Source organism: Dryobates pubescens, chromosome 20, assembly GCF_014839835.1.
Source record: "Dryobates pubescens isolate bDryPub1 chromosome 20, bDryPub1.pri, whole genome shotgun sequence".
Taxonomy (NCBI): Eukaryota; Metazoa; Chordata; class Aves; order Piciformes; family Picidae; genus Dryobates; species Dryobates pubescens.
In genome coordinates, this window is record NC_071631.1 from 2,924,090 (window position 1) to 2,947,169 (window position 23,080).

At 55.9% G+C, this 23,080-nt stretch overlaps 1 protein-coding gene across 1 annotated transcript in view; it reads right to left on the bottom strand.

The window, feature by feature from the left end:
• The window catches only part of CSMD2 (CUB and Sushi multiple domains 2), a 316,793-nt gene that overhangs the window by 40,756 nt on the left and 252,957 nt on the right, over positions 1–23,080 (bottom strand). Inside the window, exons 19-23 of the mRNA XM_054170896.1 lie at positions 12,921–13,136; positions 8,935–9,123; positions 6,905–7,074; positions 3,702–3,858; positions 2,338–2,529 (exon numbers count right to left, since the gene is read on the bottom strand). Coding sequence (XP_054026871.1) covers positions 2,338–2,529; positions 3,702–3,858; positions 6,905–7,074; positions 8,935–9,123; positions 12,921–13,136 — 924 coding nt within the window. The remainder of the gene's footprint in view (positions 1–2,337; positions 2,530–3,701; positions 3,859–6,904; positions 7,075–8,934; positions 9,124–12,920; positions 13,137–23,080) is intronic.

Here is a 23,080-nt window from a genome sequence, read left to right on the forward strand (position 1 = left end):
AGTTAATTCAGCTAAAGGAGGGAGTTAGCAGAGGAGCTTCTCTGCACACCTGATGTGCTGTCAGAGCTGCTCTCCACCTCTCTGGCTTCGCAGGGAACAAAGGCAGAGGCTGCCAGCATCCTGCTCTCTCACATCTGGGGTGAAGGAGCTCAGCTCTGCTCCTCTCTGCAGACAGGCTGAAGGGTTCAGCAGTGTGATACAAAGAGGCAGCAGACATGTGTGGGGACCTGCTCAATGAACCCCAAAAGGAGATGAGGATTTGGAGAGGGTTTTCAGAGCATCCATTGGAACTCCCTAAGTCTCCTGGTGCACACACAGACATAGGCACAGACATAACTACTCATAAGTAACATTTCTATGGCAAGGAAAGGTGAAGAAGATGCATGAAAAAGTTTAGGTTAGACATAAGGAGGAAGGGAAAGAGCTGAAGCTTGAGGAGGGGAGATTTAGACTGGACATGTGGAAGAAATTCTTTCCAGTGAGGGTGGGGAGACACTGGAACAGGTTGCCCAGGGAGGTCCTGGATGCCCCCTCCCTAGAAGTGTGCAAGGCCAGGTTGGATGAGGCCTTGAGCAACCTGTGCTGGGGGGAGGGGTCCCTGTCCCTTTCAGGGGGGATTGGAGCCAGATGACCTTTAAGGTCCCTTCCAACCCACATCATCCTAGGAGTCCTATGAATACAGAGGGCCAAGGTCCAAGCCCATCACTTACAACCAGAAAAGTATCCTGTTGGGTCCTGAGATCTCTCAGAGGACTAAATCTGTAAGAACATCCCCACCCCCCAGGGACATCAGCTCCTAATGAAGCTGCCAAGGAACAGCACTTCATTAGATGCTCAGAACTCAGCAGCACAATTTCCCCAGCAAGAAGATGTCCTTCTGGAGAGCTAGAGGTAAAAAGGGAACTCAGGACTCAGCTAACAGACAGAAGGAATTAAAACATCTGAGGATGGGAGATCAGATGTCATGTAGCTCTCCCATAAACATGACTTTGAACTGTCAAGAGCCCAGACACAGGGTGATGGCTGGCACTATCAGCAAGTGCCACTCTGCTTAACACACCCCAGTGGAAGGACAAGGTCTGGAAAAGCAGCAGCCTCACTGCAGTGAAGCAAGGAGGCTTGTCAGATGCCTGCTCTGAGCACAGTGGATCCTGGTGAGGCTGCTTGGGGAAGTTCTGCAGCTCCCAGGCTGAAGATGCCTTCCACAGCATCATAGAATCTGAGAATGGGTTGGGTTGGAAAGGACCTTAAAGATCATCCAGCTCCAATCCCCCTGCCATGGGCAGGGACACCTCCCACCAGCCCAGGTAGTTCACAGCTTCATCCAGCCTGGCCTTGAATACCCCCAGGGAGGGGGCAGCCACAGCCTCCCTGGGCAACCTGTTCCAGTGTCTCACCAGCCCCACCAGAGAGAATCTGTTCCTCATCTCCACTCTAAATCTCCCTTCCTGGGGCTTTAGTCCATTGCTCCTCATGCACTTACTACAAGCCCTGGTCAAAAGTCCCTCCCCAGCCCTCCTGGAGCCCCTTCAGGTACTGGTAGGCTGCTCTAAGGTCTCCCTGGAGCTTTCTCTTCTCCAGGCTGAACAGCCCAAACCCTCTCAACCTGTCCCCTCTGATCATCTTTGTGGCCTCCTCTGGAGCCTCTCCAACAGCTTCATGTCCTTGGGTTGGGGGTCCCAGAAACAGAGGCAGTGCTGCAGGTAGGGTCTCAGGAGAACAGAGTAAGGGGGAGAATCCTCTCCCTGTCCTGCTGCTCTCACTGCTTTTGATGCAACCCAGGACACAGCTGCCTGCTGGGCTGCAGATGCACACATCCTGACCATGGTCTTTATTAAGATGGGATCAGTACCAGAGGTAACATCATGGGCATGAGCAAAGGGGGAAGGAAAGATGCTTGGTGTGATGCCCACAAGCAAAGCCCCTGACAAAGGATTCTCAATCTGGAGAAGAGAAGGCTCCAAGGAGACCTAATTGTGGCCTTCCAGGATCTGCAGGGGGCTCCAACAAAGCTGGGGAGGGACTTTCTAGGGTGTCAGGGAGTGATAGGAGTGGGGGGGATGGAACAAAACTAGAAGTGGGTAGATTCAGATTGGATGTTAGAAGAAGTTGTTCCCCATGAGGGTGGTGAGAGCCTGGCACAGGTTGCCCAGGGAGGTGGTGGAAGCCTCACCCCTGGAGGGTTTTGCAGCCAGGCTGGATGTGGCTGTGAGCAACCTGCTGTGGTGTGAGGTGTCCCTGGCCACGGCAGGGGGGTTGGGACTGGCTGAGCCTTGAGCTCCCTTCCAACCCTGCCAGTTGCATGGCTGTGTGTTTGAGAGGCAGGAGCTGTCTCACCCACGCAGGTCGGCAGGGGCTGATCCCAGGCTCTCCTCTCCCCGGTCAGGCACACCAGCGCCCTGCTGCCGCGCAGGGTGTAGCCAGGGTCACAGCTGAAGGACACAGAGCTGCCAGCAAAGTGGCCCTCGTCGTGCACCTTGTAGCCAAACTGGGGGATGCCAGGGTCCTCGCATTTAATGAGCTCAAAACCTGCAGCAGGACAAAGAGGATCTGTTTGCAGCAGACGTTCACCAGCCAGCAGATCTCACACACAAGGTCCTGTTAGGGTTGGCTTCTTAACAGCATTTCCTGGGGAGGACAAACACCACATTGAAAACCAAGGGGGTTGTCAAGGTGGCTCCAATCTCCATCTCTGTGAGGGGAGAGTTAAGGCAGAAGGGAAATAAAGAATGAAGACAAATCATCTGCACCCAGAGAGTGGGAGGGAAGACAAAACAGCTCATTGCCCTCTGCTTGCTTCAAGGGAGACAGGTTTGGTGGGATCTAGAGGTGATGTGAGCCACACTGGGGTGGTGCCTCCCTGGGATCCCAGTGCTTGAGGTACTGTGGTTAGATAATGCTTGGATTGGCGATCCCAAAGGTCTTTTCCAACCAAACCAAAACCAATTATTCTGTGGTTCAGTTTTGTGCTGATTCTGACTCTGCTGTCTCACCTTCGAGCCAAAGCTGCTGTGCCACCACTGCCTCCTTCACAACAGCAAAGGTTTGCTGCTGGCATCAACTCCCCCCTCCCCCCCCATTTTTGCTTGAGACTGTGTCCAGTTTGCTTTGAGTGCTGTGTCCAGTTCTGGGCTCCTCAGTTTAAGAAGGACATTGAGACTCTTGAAGATGTCCAAAGAAGGGCAATGAGGCTGGGGAGAGGTCTTGAGCACAGCCCTGGGAGGAGAGGCTGAGGGAGCTGGGGTTGCTTAGCCTGGAGAAGAGGAGGCTCAGGGGAGATCTCATTGCTGTCTACAACTCCCTGAAGGGAGGTTGTAGCCAGGTGGGGGTTGGTCTCTTCTCCCAGGCACCCAGCACCAGAACAAGAGGACACAGTCTCAAGCTGTGCCAGGGGAAGTTTAGGCTGGAGGTGAGGAGAAAGTTCTTCCCAGAAAGAGTAATTGGCCACTGGGATGTGCTGCCCAGGGAGGTGGTGGAGTCCCCATCCCTGGAGGTGTTCAAAAAAGCTTGGATGTGGCCCTTGGAGCCATGGTTTGGTTGTCAGGAGGCATTGGGTGTTGGGTGATAGGTTGGACTTGATGATCTCTGAGGTCTTTTCCAAGCTGGTTGATTCTATGATTCTATGATACAAGGTCTCGAGGACCAGGGTGGTTTCCTCTGGTCATGCAGCTGTGACACCAAGCTACAGCTGCCACACTTACTGGAAAACTGGAGCTCGAAGCCTTTGCTGGTGTTCTCACTGTTGGTGATGAACTCCAGCCACATGCTGCTGGAGGTGCTGTTGATGCTGGTGCCCAGCATCTCGGAGCGGCTGAAGGAGCCCAGCAGGCGAGCGGAGCTGTTGCTGCCGTCGTACACCTGGCAGGAACAAGGAACAGGCAGCACAAAATAACACACAGCAAAGTAAGATAAACAAAGCAAAACAGAAGTCAAAAACCCAGAGGAGATAGCAGAGGAGAAGAGAGGGGCAGAGGAGAAGAGAGAGGCAGAGGAGAGGGGCAGAGGAGAGGAGAGGGGCAGAGGAGAGGAGAGGGGCAGAGGAGAGGAGAGGGGCAGAGGAGAAGAGAGGGGCAGAGGAGAAGAGAGGGGCAGAGGAGAAGAGAGGGGCAGAGGAGAAGAGAGGGGCAGAGGAGAAGAGAGGGAAGAAGAGATCCATTTTATTTGCTCCTTCAGGGATGAAATCATCTACAAGGTCAGACAGGGACAGTTCCTTTGGAGCCAGGGAAATTATCCCACCTAAGAGGATGACTTAAGGAGCCATAGGACAAGGGGGAATGGTTGGAAGCTGAGGGAGAATAGGTTAGGACTGGATGTGAGGAAGAAGTTCTTCAGTATGAGGGTGGTGAGACTCTGGCACAGGCTGCCCAGGGAGGCTGTGGCTGCCTTCTCCCTCGGGGTGTTCAGGGCCAGGTTGGATGAGACCTTGAGCAACCTGGGCTGGTGGGAGGTGTCTCTGCTTACGGCAGGGGGGTTGGAACTGGATGAGCTTTAAGGTCCCTTCCAACCTCAGCCATTCTAGGAACCACCAAGGAGCAGGATTCACACCCTGCAGGATCTGTGCCCTCCTTCCACCTGAGCTCAGGCTGCACTCAGGGCTAAGTTTTCTGAGCTAAGCTCTTTCACCAAAGATGCTGCAGAGCTACTGGAAAAAAAACAAACAGCCAACCATTTTCTCCCTTCAGTGCCACAGAGATATGCCCTGACCCCACTCCCATTAAAGAAAAACAGCAAGTAGATTTGGTTTGTTGGTTTCCCCCCCCCCCCTTTTAGAAAGAACACTTCCCTATGAGAAGCATCTTAACAAAGCTATGAGGAGAGGCTGAGGGAGCTGGGGTTGCTTAGCCTGGAGAAGAGGAGGCTCAGGGGAGACCTTATTGCTCTCTACAGCTCCCTGAAGAGAGGTTGGAGCCAGTTGGGGGTTGGTCTCTTCTCCCATGCAACCAGCACCAGAACAAGAGGACACAGTCTCAAGCTGTGCCAGGGGAGGTTTAGGCTGGAGGTGAGGAGAAAGTTCTTCCCAGAAAGAGGAATTGGCCATTGGGATGTGCTGCTCAGGGAGGTGGTGGAGTCACCATCACTGGAGGTGTTTAGGAAGAGACTGGATGGGGTGCTTGGTGCCATGGTTTAGTTGACCAGATGGTGTTGGATGATAGGTTGGACTGGATGAGCTCAAAGGTCTTTTCCAACCAGGTTAATTCTAGTCTACTCTATTCTATTCTGTCCTATCCTATCCTATCCTATTCTATTCTACTCTACTCTACTCTACTCTACTCTACTCTACTCTATTCTGTCCTATCCTATCCTATCCTATTCTATTCTATTCTACTCTATTCTATTCTGTCCTATCCTATCCTATCCTTTCTCCCTGGTGCAGATTGCTACCAACATTGCCCGGGAGGAGATGAAGAGTATGATGACAACCCTGTTGAGGGAACACCATTTCTTTGGAGAGTGAGGGGATCCTTTGCACTGGCTGGAGACCTCCTTCCCTTTGGCAGTCGTTTGTGAGCTGGAGGGATGTGGCTTACAGCTCTCTGGCAGCTCAGCAGCGTGGCACTTCCCCGAGGAGAGAGGCGCGGGCTGGCTTAGCGCAGCGGCACGCAGCCCTCTGAGATTAATGCCTCCTCCAAACCCCATCTCTTCCTGCTTAATAGAAACTCAGCCTTGGATTTGTCTTCTCCTAGATAGAGCCCTAAAACTTGTAAATGCAGATTAATCTGAGCAGGGGAAAATGCTGAAGAGCCTGAGCTCTGCATTTAAATACAAGGCAGGGGGCACAAATCAGCCTCGCTTCTTAACACCGCAGAAATAACACCAAGAGCCTCCTGGTTCCTCCTCTGCTAATAGTTTTAGAGCTGCATTTCAATATCTGACTGAAGGGGATCTGCAGGAAGGCTGAGGAGGGGCTGTTGGGATGGGCCTGTGGGGACAGGACAAGGGGCAATGGTTTGAAACTGGGCTAGGGAAGATTTAGGTTGGACATCAGGAGGAAGTTCTGCGCAATGAGGGTAGGGAAGTACTGGGACAGGTTGCCCAGGGAGGTGGTTGAGGCCCCATCCCTGGAGACATTCAAGCAACCTGGAGCTCTGAGCAACCTGATCTAGCTGGAGGTGTCCCTGCTCACTGCAGGGGGGTTGGGCAAGATGACCTTTGAGGGTCCCTTCCACACCAGTGAATTCTGGGGTTCTGGACTGTTCTGGAGGCAAGAACTGAAGCTTCAGCCACAAAGGAAGAGCTCCTGGCAGTCCAACAGATCACAGGGAAGACTTCACAGCAGGAGGAACAGACACAGCAAAGACAGCTACACCTTTGAGGGATGCAGACTGTGTTTATGCAGCCACTTGCAGACTCAGGTCACAAACCACCAGCTAGGCTGAAGCTGAAGGGACATTCACTCCTGCCTTGGTGCTGCTGCCAGGCTCTGCTAGGGGCTGGTGAAGTTCAGAGCTGCTGCTGCCACCAACTACCACAGCACACTAAGGCTGAGAGGTGACACACACTGCTCACACCATGTCCCTGGGCTAGGAGGCAGCACTTCACAGAGGTCCCACAGACAGAGCTGAAGCCCCCCTGCCCTGCCTGAAGCTCAGCCTGGCCCATGGGAATTTTGCTGCTGCCTCCTAAGTGCCACAACGGTCACTTCAGGACACAGCAGAGACAGTGGGGCAGTAGTAGCCCCAATATGAATCTCTTCCAGAGATTAAGCATGGCACTGATGTCCTTGGCCATTCACCTGGTGGCCAGCACAGCCCCAGCCTTTGACAGCTGCTGGCACTGGAGGGGCCTGGCTGGCATTTTCCAGAGCCAGCTAACTTCATCAACCCTTTGGATCATCACTTCCCTTTGAGGTCCTGCTCTCTTCAGCAGCATGGCAGGGGTCTGCTGCTAGAGACAGAAGAATTACCTTGAGAACATCTCCTGCCTCCAGTTCAAAGGTCCTGGCTTTCAGCTGGATGCCCTTTCCTGGCTGGGTCTGGATGGAGTAGATGCACTCATGGTTGTTGTTGTAGTTGATTGGGTAGTTGGGGGACAGCAGAACACCTTGGGTTCCAGTTACAGATGAGCCACATTCAGCTGTGTAAAGACACAAGAGCAGGTTTTAATGACCACAGGTAGACTCCAGCCACTCAGCACACATGCAGGTGAGTCCTCCAGACAGCCACAGAAGCTCACTCCTTCCTGCAGCCACCTGCTAACACATCCATGGACTCCATGTCCAAGTGCAGCCAGTGAACCAAACAGCCCTCAACAGCACTTTTGTCACCATTAAACCTCATGTGCCTCACAGGAGAGAGGAAAACCCTCTCCATGCATGGGCAGGGACACTAAGTCACAGCACTGGAGTGACCAAATGCCATCTTGGGAGCCAGCTCAGAAAGACATCCCCTGGAACTCAAAAGGAATCATAACAAAGCTTTCAACTTGGTCCTCAGGCATCACCACTGAGTGGTCACTGTGGCTTCCACATGCCAGTCCAAGCAGTTCTGTGACCTTAGGAAAGCCCTGGAAAGCCACCAGCTGCCCAGGGCAGTGCCTTTGCTTATGTGCCTAATGAATCATTAAAGCCCTCTGAGATCATCAAATCCAACCATCAGCCCAACACCACCCTGCCCACAAAGCCATGGCCCTCAGCACATCATCTACAGATCTTCTGGACACCTCCAGGGATGGTGACTGCACAGCTGCCCTGGGCAGTGTCTCCTGTGCCTCCCTCATGAGCCAGAAGGAAAGTTTAAAAGTAATTATTAGATAGAAACAGAACCACAGAAGGGGTTGGGCTGGCAGGGAGATGCACAGCTCAGCCAGTCCAAGCCCCTGCAGGCAGCAGGGACATCCTCCACCAGAGCAGCTTGCTCAGAGCCTTCTTGAGCCTGAGCCTGAGGAACTCCAGGGATGGAGCCTCAAACTCCCTCCCTGGGCAACCTGCTGCAGTGTTCCAGCAGCCTCCTGGTGCAGAACTTGATCCTCACATCCAATCCCAACCTGCTCTGCTCTCATTTCAAGCCATTGCCCCCGGGGCTGTCCCTGCAGGCCTTTGCAAACAGTCCCTCTGCAGCCTTCCTGTAGCTGCTTTCAGGTACTGGAAAGCAGCTCTGAGGTGTCCCTGGAGCCTTCTCTTCTCCTCTCCAGGCTGACCACCCCCAGCTCCCTCAGCCTGTCCTCATAGCAGAGGTGCTTCAGGTCCCTGATCATTTTCACAGCCCCACTCTGGACCCACTCCAGCAGGTCTTCTCCACATTTATATATCCACACAAAGCTCATCCTAAACCTCTACTTAAGTAGATAAACATCCTGCTGTCCATCCAACAATCCAGCCTGGGAGGGGGCTACAGCCCTTCTGTCCATCCCTCCTGTCCCTGCACACAGCTGCAGGGTCAGAAGCTCATTCCAGGACAGACTGGGGGAGTTGGGGTTATTCAGTCTGGAGAAGAGAAGGCTCTGAGGAGACCTAATTGTGGCCTTCCAGGATCTGAAGGGGGCTCCAAGAAAGCTGGGGAGGGACTTCTGAGGGTGCCAGGGAGGGATAGGAGTGGGGGGAATGAAGCAAAACTAGAAATGGGTAGATTGAGATTGGATGTGAGGAAGAAGTTGTTCCCCAGGAGGGTGGTGAGAGCCTGGCACAGGCTGCCCAGGGAGGTGATGGAAGCCTCATCCCTGGAGGTGTTTGCAGCCAGGCTGGAGGTGGCTGTGAGCAACCTGCTGTGGTGTGAGGTGTCCCTGCCCATGGCAGGGGGGTTGGGACTGGCTGAGCCTTGAGCTCCCTTCCAACCCTGACCACTCTCTGAATCCCTTCTCCCCCACCCCTGCACCAACCACCCTGCCAGCTGAACGATGCCATCCGGGGGGGGGGGGAGATGCCACCCATGCCTGCCCACCAGACCAGTCCAGCACAGTGTAGCCAACCAAGCAAAATGAAAGCACATGACCACCTACCAACACACCTTGGCAGAGGCGAACTCCACACTCTCCGTCTCCCCCCGAGGCAGGTGATGCGGGCAGCCCCCTCCAGCCGGTACCCAGGGAAGCAGGAGAAGGTGAGCACATCCCCCACACCGAACTGCAGCCCCTTCCTGATGCTGTAGGCTGGCACCTCTGGCTCGTCACAGGGCTCCAGGTCATATTCTACAGGGGGGAGGAAAAGAACCAAGAAGCCAAACCCTACACCGAACAGATGTCTGCGGCAGGGCAGAGTGGTGCCTCGCAGTGCCTGGGGAGGGGAGGGCAGGCCCCCAAGGAGAGGATGGGGATGGAGTGTTGAGGGTGATGAAGGGATTGGGACATCTGAGGAAGGAAGGCTGAGAGAGCTGGGGCTGTTTAGCCTGGAGGGGAGCAGACTGAAAGGAGATCTGGTCCCTATGAGGAGAGACTGAGGGAGCTGGGGGTGTTCAGCTGGGAGAAGAGGAGGCTCAGGGGAGACCTCACTGCTCTCTACATCTACCTGAAGGGAGGTTGTGGCCAGGTGGAGGTTGGTCTCTACTCCCAGGCAAGCAGCACCAGAACAAGAGGACACAGTCTCAAGCTGTGCCAGGGGAAGTTTAGGCTGGAGGTGAGGAGAAAGTTCTTCCCAGCAAGAGACATTGGCCATTGGGATGTGCTGCCCAGGGAGGTGGTGGAGTCCCCATCCCTGGAGGTGTTCAGAAAAGGCTTGGATGTGGCCCTTGGAGCCAGGGTTGAGTTGTCAGGAGGTGTTAGGGATTAGGTCATAGGTTGGACTTGATGATCTCTGAGGTCTTTTCCAACCTTATTGATTCTGTATCTGCAGGGTGGGGGCAAGAAGCAGGAGCCAGGCTCTGTTCAGTGGTGTCCTGTGACAGGAGAAGGGGCAGTGGACACAAACTGGAGCACAGGGAGCTCCACTCAGCATGAGGAGAAAACCCTTTGTTGTGAAGCTGCTGGAGCCCTGCAGCAAGCTTCCCCAAGAGCTTGTGGAGCCTCCTTCTCCAGAGGTTTTCAAGACCCATCTGGATGTGTCCCTGGGTGACCCTGCTTTGGCAGGGGGGTTGGGCTGGATGATCTCAGAGGTCCCCTCCAACCCCAACCATGCTGTGAGGCTATGGTCCAGCTGCTGTGAAGCTCTGCCAGGGAGGCATCCACACAAGATCCCTGTGGCAGTTTGAGCCATGAAGACCAACTTGCTACCCCTCGAGGAGTCACCAAGACCTGGATTTAAACCACCTCAAACTGGGAGGGCTTTCATTTCCTGCCAGAGCTGTCAGAGAAAGAGGAAAGTGACCTCAGAGGTCTGATGGAACACGCTGAAAATTTGTCACTCTTCCCTCTGGTTCAGCCAAATGCAGATGAGTTGAGCTGGGTGGGATGTCTGCTGCCTCTCCATTACTAATCCTGACCCTGACTGAGGCAAGCATCTTGCCTGGGGAGTGCAAGAGAACATTGAAGCTGCTGCTAAACAAAAGGTCATGTAGCAGGATGGCTGGGAGCCAAAAATCTGTCCCTGACCACAGAACATGATGAAGGGAACCTCTGTGATGGGTTATTAGCTGAAAACCAACAGACCTGAGGAGGGAGAAGGATGGTCAGCACCCCGGGGCAAGAGGGACAGGGAGCTGCTGGAGGCAGCTCAAGGGAGGGCCATGGAGATGCTGAGGGGCTTGGAGCAGCTCTGTGAGCAGCAAAGGCTGAGAGCCCTGGGGGTGTTGAGCCTGGGGAAGAGCAGCCCCAGAGGGGAGCTGAGCAGTGCTGAGCAAGAGATCAAGGGTGAGGGGCAAGAGGCTGGGGCTGGGCTCTTCTCAGTGGTGCCCAAGAGGCAGTGGGCACAAACTGGAAGCCAGGAGGTTCCCTCTGAACAGGAGGAGAAAATTCTTTGCTGTGAGGCTGCTGGAGGCCTGGAGCAGGCTGCCCAGAGAGGTTGTGGAGTCTCCTCTGGAGAGCTTCCAACCCCCCCTGGGCATTGTGCTGCTGGGCAAGCTGCTGGGGGTGCCCTGCTGGAGCAGGGGGATTGGACTGGGTGATGTCAGAGGTCCCTTCCAACCCCTACCATGCTATGACTCTATGTCCACATCGACCCAAAGGAGGCTAAAAATGCAACTTGCCTTTACCCAAGCCAGGACAAAAGCCTCCCAAGACATTCCAAACAATAGCTGTCTCTGGAAGCAATCTTTGTAAAGACAAAAAGCCCTTTCCCTCCCCCCAGTCACAAGGAAAATTAATTGGAAACTTTCTGATGAGCTTCCAGAGAGGATCCTCTGCAAATCCCTGACTTCAGAGGCCAGAGCTAAGGTGTTGGAAACCACTTCTCTCTGTGCAGCAGGGTTTTGATCTGCATCTATGGCAACAGCTCTGTCCCTCCAAGGCAGGCAGCACATCAGCACCAGCTCCACCAGAAAAATGAGCCTTCCTCTGCCACAGCAGCAGCCTCAAACTGCAGCTCCTGCCCTCAGGACTGAGAAAACCCAGCAGCAGTGCAATGAGCTGCTGCCCAGTGACTGGTTGCTGCAGGGAATGGTTTGCCTGGGGCACCCAGGCAGGAGAGAGGACCCTGGCTGAGGTCTGTGCCTGAGCAAACACTTCCACAGGGGCTGTAGGATGTGGGGTGGAAGGACACAGCTGCACACCTGGCACACTCCAACCAGGGATCACTCACAGGCAGCTTCCCAGGGGGGTGATGTGCTCTGCCCAGGCAAACCTGCCTGCCTGGCTCTCTTCTCCCCAAGAGCACCAAGCACAAGCTGCTTTGCACTGACCACCTCTGAAACCCCAGGGTTTCCTTGGAAGGAACCAACACTGGGTATAATGCAGTAGCAGAAGTGCCTTGGTTTAGTGAGCACTGAAGTGGTTTGCTGGTCAGAGATTCAGAGATTTAGGGAAGGGACCTTGAAGGTCATCCAGTTCCAACCCCCTGCCATGGGCAGGGACACCTCCCACCAGCCCAGGCTGCTCAAGGCCTCATCCAGCCTGGCCCTGAACACCTCCAGGGAGGGGACAGCCACAGCCTCCCTGGGCAGCCTGTGCCAGTGTCTCCCCCACCCTCACTGCAAAGAATTTCTTCCTCATCTCCAGTCTCAATCTCCCTTCTCCCAGCTTCAATCCATCGCCTCTCATCCTAGGTTCTTAGAGCAGAAGCTGTTTTGCACAGCCAGATCTTCACCAGCACAGCAGGGTGAGAGTGTTTCTGCAGTCAGCAAAACCCTGGATGCCCTCTGAGCTCCAGGGGGATTTGGTTTTCTCTGCTATTAGAGCAGGTCAACTAGAGCCAGCCCAGGAAGGGGAAACACAGTTCCCAGTTCCCCAGCAATGCCAGGGGGCTCACGGGAACCTGGGGTGGGCTACATGAGGTCTGTGTTGCACCTAGGACAGGCTGAAGGCAGCTGCAGAGGCACTGGATGAGCATCCCAGTGGAGCAACAAACCAAAGGAAACAAACAAGAGAGACCAGATGGACAATGGGGAGTGACCAGCTCGCTCTTGCTCCTCATCCAACAAGCCCAGATTGCTCAGAGTCCTCTTCCAAGAGATCCCATCTGTCCCAGCTTCCCATGCTGGAAGAGCTGCAGAGGTTCTCCTCTGCTGAACAGAGGAGGAAGAAGGCAGCTGGAGGAAAGAGGAATGGCAGAGCCCAGGAAGGGGAAGCTCTGTCCATGAAGGGAGCAGAAAAGATGAGCAGAGGCAGAAAGAACAGAGATGTCTGTAGTGGGATTTAACCCCAGGGGGTGCAATCTAGAGGGGCTGAAGGCAGACAAGATTGCCACCTCTGGTACCAGAGAAGAGGACCATGAGGAGAAGACTTCATGTGCCATTCTGCTACAACAGCTCCTGGGGTGCCAAGAGGAGTGACCACCGATGAGAAGAGGTCACCACCAGTGACCCAGACCAGGAGAGACTGCATCAGCAGGAAACTGCCCCCAGCAGCTACAGACAAGTGGGAAGGGAAAGAAGAAAGCCTTTGTCCAGCCCTGCTCTTACCTGAGAAGGTGATGTTGAAGCCCTCATAGGACATGGAGAAGTCTGAGATGAAGCGAATTTGAGCAGAGAAGTTGCCAAAGAGCCCTGCACTGAGCGGGGCAGGCAGCCTGGAGCCTGTCAGCTGCTTGAGGGGCTGAGCAAAGCTGCTGTTCTCTGTGATGAGGAGGTAGTCGTGGCCATTCTCCAGGTGGAAGGTATGAAAGGTGAAGAACACACCTGCAGGGGGAGGGAAAGAGAGAGGGCTTCAGCCGGCTGCGGTCCCACGGCGCTCCAAAGCTCCTCTCCTCTCCCAGAGGCGGCACCAGTGCCAGCTCTGCTGCCCAGCAGCAGCAGCCCAGCTGAGAGGGAAGCCCACAGACACATCCAGCCACAGGAGAGAGCCACAGGAGCATCCAGGCTGGAGAAGCCTTCGAGGATCATTGAGTCCAACCAGCCAGCCAGCCCCACCAGGGCCACTAAGCCGTGCTGGAAAGCAGCACAAAGCTCTTTCCATGGAGCAGGCCTGGGAAGCAGCAGGGCTCACAGGGGCACAGAATCACAGGATTGTTTGGGTGGGCAAAGCTCTCTAAGCTCATGGAGTCCAACCTTCAACCCAACCCCACTGTGGCCACTGAACCCTGCCCTTGAGTGCCATGGCCACAGGCTTCTTGAACACCTCCAGGGATGGAGAGACTCCACTGCCTCTCTGGGCAGCCTCTTCCAGTGCTCTGCCACCCTCAGTGTAACAGTTCCTCCTCGGGACCCAGCCCCGGGCCCCGCTGTCCCTTCGGGACCCAGCCCCGGCACCCGCTGTCCCTTCAGGACCCAGCCCCGGGCCCCGCTGTCCCTTCAGGACCCAGCCCCGGGCCCCGCTGTCCCTTCAGGACCCAGCCCCGGGCCCCGCTGTCCCTTCAGGACCCAGCCCCGGCACCCGCTGTCCCTTCGGGACCCAGCCCCGGGCCCCGCTGTCCCTTCAGGACCCGGCACCCGCTGTCCCTTCGGGACCCAGCCCCGGGCCCCGCTGTCCCTTCAGGACCCGGCACCCGCTGTCCCTTCGGGACCCAGCCCCGGCACCCGCTGCCCCTTCGGGACCCAGCCCCGGCACCCGCTGCCCCTTCGGGACCCAGCCCCGGCACCCGCTGCCCCTTCGGGACCCAGCCCCGGCACCCGCTGTCCCTTCGGGACCCACTCCCGGGACCCGCTGTCCCTTCGGGACCCAGCCCCGGGCCCCGCTGTCCCTTCGGGACCCAGCCCCGGGCCCCGCTGTCCCTTCGGGACCCAGCCCCGGGCCCCGCTGTCCCTTCGGGACCCAGCCCCGGCACCTGCTGTCCCTTCGGGACCCAGCCCCGGGCCCCGCTGTCCCTTCGGGACCCAGCCCCGGCACCTGCTGTCCCTTCAGGACCCACTCCCGGGCCCCGCTGTCCCTTCAGGACCCAGCCCCGGGCCCCGCTGTCCCTTCAGGACCCAGCCCCGGCACCTGCTGTCCCTTCGGGACCCACTCCCGGGCCCCGCTGTCCCTTCGGGACCCACTCCCGGGCCCCGCTGTCCCTTCAGGACCCACTCCCGGCACCCGCTGTCCCTTCAGGACCCAGCCCCGGGCCCCGCTGTCCCTTCAGGACCCGGCACCTGCTGTCCCTTCAGGACCCAGCCCCGGCACCTGCTGTCCCTTCAGGACCCACTCCCGGGCCCCGCTGTCCCTTCAGGACCCACTCCCGGGACCTGCTGTCCCTTCAGGACCCAGCCCCGGCACCTGCTATCCCCTCAGGACCCACTCCCAGGCCCTGCTGTCACCGCCAAGGTGCACGGAGGGAAGCCCACATGCAGTCAGTGCAGATCTGGGCAAGGCAGGCAGAGCCAGGGGGGTTTAACCTAGCTCTTGCCAGCCATCTCAGATCTTAAAAGCCAGGAGAATCCTCCACTTTTCTCCACATTATGCTGCCAAAAATAACCTCCCAGCACAGCTCCAGCTCCAGCAGGAAGAGACAAACAGAGGGAAACTATTTTGTCTCTCCTTCCAAATTCAATTTCAACAATTTGAAACATTTCATGGAGCAGGCTCTGACCTTGCTGCAGCTGTAAATGAACAAGGAAGGAGTAATGGATTACTTAAAGTCTCCTTCACACCTCCAGACACCAAGCAGTAAGTACTCCAGGCTTTGGCAGGAGCCTCCAGCTAGGTGATTTTTCATGCTGGAATTCCAGCCCTTAAGCAGAAACATTTCCTCTCTGGGAAAAATAACTCCAGCCCTGGAAACAAAAACCCAACCCCAACCCCCAAAGGTGGCACTGACAGCTTGCAGAGAGCTGAGCAAGGCAGGGGCTCATCTCAGCAAGCCTGTCACATTCCCATCACACACTGCTAACAAGCTAAAGAGATGCCTGGCAATGGGGGAAGGAAGGGGGGATGATAAAAGAGAAGCAGCAGCAGCTTCTTTGCATTCTTATGGCTTCCCAGAGAGCACAGAAACACACAACCAACCAGGCTGGAAAAGACCTCAGAGACCTTCAAGTCCAACCTATTACCTAACACCCAACACCTCCTGACAACTAAACCCTGGCTCCAAGGGCCTCATGCAGTCCCCTCTTGAACACCCCCAGGGATGGGCACTCCACCACCTCCCTGGGCAGCACATTCCAATGGCTAACAACTCTCTCTGGGAAGAACTTTCTCCTCACCTCCAGCCTAAACTTCCCCTGGTGCAGCTTGAGACTGTGTCCTCTTGTTCTGGTGCTGCTTGCCTGGGAGAAGAGACCAACCCCCACCCGGCTACAACCTCCCTTCAGGGAGTTGGAGAGAGCAAGAAGGTCTCCCCTGAGCCTCCTCTTCTCCAGGCTAAACACCCCCAGCTCCCCCAGCCTCTTCCCACAGGGCTGTGCTCCTGACCTCTCAGCACCAAAGGGCAAGCTCCCAGCCCTGCTCACTCTGAACTGGGCTCCACACTCCTCATGCCCCTGCTGAACTGGGCACAGCTGCTGGCAGAGGAGCAGAGTCCCCCACGCAGACACCAAGTGCTGGCACCTGGGCAGCCTTAGTCACACTTGGATCCCCACCCCCTCACCTGCATCACCAGTGCCCAGGGGCACCACCAAGGTGGTGCCAACAGTTAACAGGGTGGAGGCTGCCAGCCTGGGGGGTACCCAAGGGCTGTCCTGCCCTGTGGCCTCGTTGCTGCCAAAGGAGAGCAGCAGCTGCCTCCAAGAGCAAGGAGAGCTGTAGTAAGGATCAGAGAAAGAATCTCTTCCTTGCTGCCTGTTCATTGCTGGAGATCAGGATGAGACCAGCCTAGAGACTGATTAAAGCTCTGGAGCATGAGATTTAATATCCATCCCACCAGGTTTTTGTCAGCATCCAATTAGAGCTCTGACTATTCCATTTACCCTTCTGTCCAGCCAATTGCTTTTTGAAGGTTTCCTGGGCACCAGCAAGCAGTTCCCTTCCAGAAGTGAAGGTCAGACAGGCTGGGAACCAGTACCAAGCTGGAAAAGGGTTGGGAAGAAGCAGGGCTTACAGGGTCAGAGAATCATAGAACTGTTTGGCTTGGCAAAGCTCTCTAAGATCATTGAGTCCAACCTTCAACCCAACCCCACCGTGGCCACCAAACCATGGCCCCAGGTGCCATGGCCACAGGTTTCTGGAGCCCCTCCAGGGCTGGGGACTCCACCACCTCCCTGGGCAGCCTGTGCCAGGCCCTGACCACTCTTGCAGCAAAGAAGTTTTCCTCATGCCCAACCTAAACCTCCCCTGGCACAATTTCAGACTACAGTTCCTGATGCCCTTCATCTGCTTCCCAGGGCCCTCTAACCCACAGTGCCTAAAGAAGCCTTTTGTGGAGGGAGGGATTTCCCCAGAGCTCCTGCTGCTCACCAGCAGCCCTCAGGGTTACCCACAGCAGCTTGCCCAGGAGCACTGTGACCAGGTGGGGTTGGAATCTCTCCAGAGAAGGAGACTCCATAACCCCCCTGGGCAGCCTGCTTCAGGGCTCCAGCACCCTCACACCAAAGAAGTTTCTCCTCATGGTCAGGTGGAACCACCTGGGTTCCACTTTGTGCTCACAGCTCCTTGTCCTGTCCCTGGGCACCACTGAAGAGAGCCCAGCCCCATCCTCCTGGCCCCCACCCTTTATCACCTCTTGCTCTACCACCTGGTGCTAGGGAGAAGAGCCCAACCCCCACCTCATTCCAACCTCCTTTCATGCAGTTGTACAGAGCAATGAGGTCTCCCCTCAGCCTCTTCTTCTCCACTCTCAACAACCCCATTTCTGTCAGCTGGTCCTCACAGGGTTTGCTCTCCAGACCTCTCCCCAGTCTGGTTGCCCTTCTCCCATCTCAGCTGCCCCAAGTTCTCTCCATCCTTAACCTTTTCATTGCAGCTCCATTGTAACCATCAGTGGCCCAGGCAGGAGTTGTCTGACTCACTACTTAGTGATGACCAGGCTGGACGTTGACAATTCCTTCCTCCCAGCCAGGGAAAGGTGAGCTGGAGCCTGGCAGAACATTTTTTGCTCCAATGCCCCCCCTGCAGAGCTCCAGGCAGGCAGGAAATGTCCAATGCTTCCCAAATCTTTAGGATTCTTAGCAGCAGTGGAGCCAGTTGGAGACAGGCATGACCTGGTGTGGCCTGAAAGCCTGGGGAGGGGCAGGGAATACAAAGCATCTGAGGTGGGCCCTGCCTATCAGCTGCCAGGGAATTTATACCCTTGGCTTTGCAAAGCCCAGCCTAGGGAGGAGCAGAAACAACAGGGTGGGAAAAAGAAGGGAGGGAGGGAGAGGAGCAAGGCAAGAGGGGAGGGAGGGAGAGGGAGAGGGGCAAGACAAGAGGGGAGGGAGGGAGAGGGAGAGGGGCAAGACAAGAGGGGAGGGAGGGAGAGGGGCAAGACAAGAGGGGAGGGAGGGAGGCAAGACAAGAGGGGAGGGAGGGAGGCAAGACAAGAGGGGAGGGAGGGGGCAAGACAAGAGGGGAGGGAGGGGGCAAGACAAGAGGGGAGGGAGGGGGCAAGACAAGAGGGGAGGGAGGGGGCAAGACAAGAGGGGAGGGAGGGAGAGGGGCAAGACAAGAGGGGAGGGAGAGGGAGAGAGGCAAGACAAGAGGGAAGGGAGAGGGAGAGGGGCAAGACAAGAGGGGAGGGCAGGGAAAAAAAATGAAAACAAAGAGAATGAAGGGGAAAAGGAGAAAAACCCTAAGAGAAGGGACAAAAGAAGGGAGAGAAGAGTGCTGGAGTGCTAACTGCCCCCAGTCAAACCAGCAGCAGAGAAAGCCCAGCGTAACTCAGTCCCCAGAGCTGGGAGGGCAGCCTCTGAACTCCACATCTCCTAAGATAACTGAGCCAGAGGGCACAGAGCCTCTCCAGCAGCACAGCCAGCTGAGGGCTGCAGAGCTGTAGCCACAGAGGGCTAATTATCAACTGCTTTGAAAGGATTTGTGCCTCCCATTAAACCTTTGCTCTGGTCTGAAATTTACTGTGGCACAAAATGTCTCTGCAAATGCAGTTGTGTTGGGATTTTTTTCCTCCCCACCCCCACTGTTATTATTTCCCCTCCCCCCCCCCCTTCCCCCTTCCTATTCTCTGTAAAAGAAACAACAAAACAAATCATGAGGCCAAAAAAAAACCCAACACCCCAGAAGGAAAAAGAAATCACTTTGCAGGTCTCAGGTGAAAAAAAAAAGGCTCTCCTTAAACATTTAAATACCTTGAAAATGAAGCTGCTTTTAAAAGGCAAATTGCAGGGCTTGGGAGTCCATAAAGCAAATCAGTGTCTGCAGCCACATAAAAATAATGACTCCAGCAAGCAACTTGTCTGAATTAGGGGACTCGTGGGCTGGCCACGTGTGAGCTGCTCATAAAGATCAGGGACTGAGCAGCCTGAGAGCAGCTCTTGTGATGGAGATCATCCCTGCTTGGTCACTGCCTTGGCAGGGTAGAGCCCTGAGCCTGGGGAAGAGGAGGCTCAGGGGAGACCTTCTTGCTCTCTCCAGCTCCCTGAAGGGAGGTTGGAGCCAGCTGGGGGTTGGTCTCTTCTCCCAGGCAGCCAGCACCAGAACAAGAGGACACAGTCTCAAGCTGTGCCAGGGGAGGTTCAGGCTGGAGGTGAGGAGAAAGTTCTTCATAGGAGGAGAGATTGGCCATTGGGATGTGCTGCCCAGGGAGGTGGTGGAGTCACCATCCTTGGAGGTGTTTAGGAAGAGCCTGGCTGAGGCACTTGGTGCCATGGTTTAGTTGATGAGATGGTGTTGGGTGAGAGGTTGGACTGGATGATCTCAAAGGTCTTTTCCAACCTGGTCTGGTCTGGTCTGGTCTGGTCTGGTCTATCCTATCCTATCCTATCCTATCCTATCCTATCCTATCCTATCCTGTCTGCTGGGAGGCACAAGCCCCAGATTCTGTTCCCTGAGCACTGCAAGACTTGCCAGGCTGGGACAGCAGCAGCGCTGGGAGCCCCCTCAGGCACCAAAAAGCAGGTGTGGGGAATCAGAAAAGGAGAACAAGGAACATCAGGGCCAATAGCAAACACATCCCAGGCAGGGTGAAACCTCTGCTGCGTGCAGCAGAGCTGGTGAAGCTTCTGGGCTTAGCAAGCAGCAGATTTACCCAGCCATGACTGATGAGCCCAGGGGGCTCCAGGAACAGAGACCCAAGAAGATCCCAGAATGGAGCAGGGCTGGGGGTCGGAAGGGACCTCTGCCATCATCCAGCGCTCCAGCAGGGCACCCACAGCAGCTTGCCCAGGAGCACAGTGCCTGGGGGGGGGTGGGTTTGGAAGCTCTCCAGACAAGGAGACTCCACAACCTCTCTGGGCAGCCTGCTCCAGGCCTCCAGCAACCTCACACCAAAGATGTTTCTCCTCCTGTTCAGATAGAACCTCCTGGGTTCCACTTTGTGCCCACTGCTCCTTGTCCTGCCGCAGGGCACCACTGAGAAGAGCCCAGCCCCAGCCTCTTGCCCACCATCCCTCAGCTCTTGCTGAGCATTTCTCAGCTCCCCTCTGGGGCTGCTCTTCTGCAGGCTCAACAGCCCCAGGGCTCTCAGAGGTGCTCCAGGCTTCTCCAGACATATCCACATGAGCCCAGGACAGTGCCCTGCAGAGCTGCTAGCACAGAACCTCTGAGTTTGCTTTCTTGACGTCAGAAACCATCCTGCCTCGGGTAGGCTTTTCCTGTCCTCTGCAGCCTTGTGTGACCCAGAGGGACAAAGCCCAGCCAGAAGGCTCTGCACTGCTGAAGTTAGCTGAGACTGGGCTCCAGTTGTGCCTTTTTTGTTCGAACCTGTTCTGCTCTCCAAGGACTAAATTAATTCCATTTCTGTGGCTGCTGCTCTGACTCAGGATCGCTCTGTTCCGCCGCTCCTTCCCGGAGCACGAGCAGAGATGTTGCAGGAATGCTGAAGAGAGCTGGCAGAAGCTCGTTGCAATGCAGGACACAGCAGTTAAACGCAGCCACAGCTGGGAGAGATCACCCAGAACGACAGAGCATTGTTGGGAGAGAAAGGAGTTGGATGGCCACGGACGTGCACATCCCCTCCCCCCCAGCTCGCAGCCCAGCACCGTCCACGAGGCAGCAAGAGAGGACAGCTCCCTCTGTCCAGCTCCCTCTGTTCAGCTCCCTCCATCACACTGGGAAATGACCAACTGGCCTGACCCACAGGGACAAGGAGAAGCTTTCCTGGCTGTGGGCCAGCTGATAACTGTGTGCCAGCAACGTCCTCCACCTGCCCTCTCCTCTCCCCCTGCCCTCTGAGTGGATTTGGAGCTTTCCTGCGGCCAAGCAGCTGCCTGGGTGAAGATTTTCAAAGCCCAGAGAGCTCCCCAAGCACAGGAAAGGTGACTCTGCCTGGGGATTAAGCTGTGCTGCTGGCAGTCCCAGCCTGGGCCCTGCAGAAGGGCAGCAGTGCAAGGGAGAGGTCCCACCGCACGCTGAGCTTCGTGGCTAATGAGCTCCTGGAGAACAGCCTTGAAGGAAGCCCCCAGCAGTGGGTCAGGGGAGGGATGACAAGATCAAAGAGGACACAATATGGACATGCTCCTACCATTAAAGTGAGAGATTCTTTGATGTCAAACAGCCAACTTCTTTCCTCAGACTCTTCTCCTCACCTTCCCAGCCCAACGTGATGAGCAAGGGGAGCTGAAGCTCCTGCCCAAGGCCTGCAGAACTTCCTCCTGATGTCCAACCTCAACCTGCCCTGCTCCACTTTCAAACCATTGCTCCTCATCCTGTCATAGAATCAATAAGGTTGGAAATGACCTCAGAGATCATCAAGTCCAACCTATCACCCAACACCTCCTGACAACTAAACCCTGGCTCCAAGTGCCTCATCCAAGCCTTTTTTGAACACCTCCAGGGACAATGACTCCACCACCTCCCTGGGCAGCACATCCCAGTGGCCAATTCCTCTTTCTGGAAAGAACTTCTTCCTCACCTCCAGCCTAAACTTACCCTGGCACAGCTTGAGACTGTGTCCTCTTGTTCTGGTGCTGGTTGCCTGGGAGAAAAGACCAACCCCCAGCCAGCTCCAACCACCCTTCAGGTAGTTGTAGAGAGCAATGAGGTCTCCCCTGAGCCTTCTCTTCTCCAGGCTAAGCAACCCCAGCTCCCTCAGCCTCTCCTCACAGGGCTGTGCTCCAGACCCCTCCCCAGCTTTGTTGCCTTTCTCTGGACACCTTCAAGAGTCTCAATGTCCTTCTTAAATTGAGGAGCCCAGAACTGGACACAGGACTCAAGGTGTGGCCTAACCAGTGCTCCAGGCCCTCCTAAACATCCTGTGCTCTGAAAGCACGGAGGCCAGCAGGGCTGCAGCCGCTCACACCCGGAGCAGCATCGCTCCGCCACAGGATAAGCAGCGTCTTGCCGGAGAGCCGAATCCAAGGCAGGCTGGATTAATGAAGAGAGAGGATTGCTGCTGTTGCTGCTGCTGCTCACCAGAATGCTTTTCCCAGCGTGTGGTGGCTCCCTTAATGCACTCTGCTGCTCATGGACAAGTTTATTTGCTGGAACACAGATGGGATTTGCAGAATTGGCTGAGGAGAGCTGGCGGCGCGCTGCGAGCCGGCGCTCACGTAAGGGCAGGGAGCTGCAGGAAGGGGCTGGACCCTCCCTCTGCTTCCCCCCCAGGGCAGGTCCTGCCTGCAGCAGGTGAAATGGCCTCCTCCTGCCCATGGGTTATACATCTGCCATCATCGCTGGGTTTGCAGATGACAGCAAGCTGGGGGCAGGAGCTGCTCTGTTAGAGGGTAGAGAGGCTCTGCAGAGGGACCTGGGCAGATGGGCAGAGGCCAAGGGCAGGAGATTGAACACATCCAAGTGCTGGGTTCTACACACTGGCCACAACAACCCCATGCAGTGCTACAGGCTGGGGTCAGAGTGGCTGAGAGCAGCCAGGCAGAGAGGGACCTGGGGGTGCTGGTCGATGGTAGGCTGAACATGAGCCTGCAGTGTGCCCAGGTGGCCAAGAAGGCCAATGGCATCCTGGCCTGCATCAGGAACAGTGTGGCCAGCAGGAGCAGGGAGGTCATTCTGCCCTGTGCTCAGCACTGGTTAGGCCACACCTTGAGTCCTGTGTCCAGTTCTGGGCTACTCAGTTTTAGGAAAGATGTTGAGATGCTGGAAGGTGTCCAGAGAAGGGCAACAAAGCTGGGGAGGGGTCTGGAGCACAGCCCTGTGAGGAGAGGCTGAGGGAGCTGGGGTTGCTTAGCCTGGAGATGGCCTCAAGTTGCAGCAGGGGATGTTAAGGCTGGAAATTAGGAAAAGGTTTAGGCTGGAATCTAGGAAAAGTTTCTTTGCTACATGAGTGGTCAGGGAATGGAACAGGCTGCCCAGGGAGGTGGTGGAGTCCCCATCCCTGGAGGTGTTCAAGACACCTGTGGCCATGGCTCTTGGGGACACAGTTTAGTGGCCATGGTGGTGTTGGGTTGGTGGTTGGACTGGATGATCTTCGAGGTCTTTTCCAACCAAAACAATTCCATGGCTCCACTTCTCCCTCTGCAGATCAGTAGTTCTGCACAGAGTGACCCAACACTGTCAAAAATAAGGTTGGAAGTACTCTCAAGGACCACAGGTGACTGCAGTGGTGGCAGTGGCAGCTCTGCCCTTCTCCATGTGGCACTCCTGCCAGTACCAGCAGCCCACCCCCAACAAACTCTCCAGAGGACACTGCCAGGAAGGTCTGAAACCAAGCACAATACCTGGCATG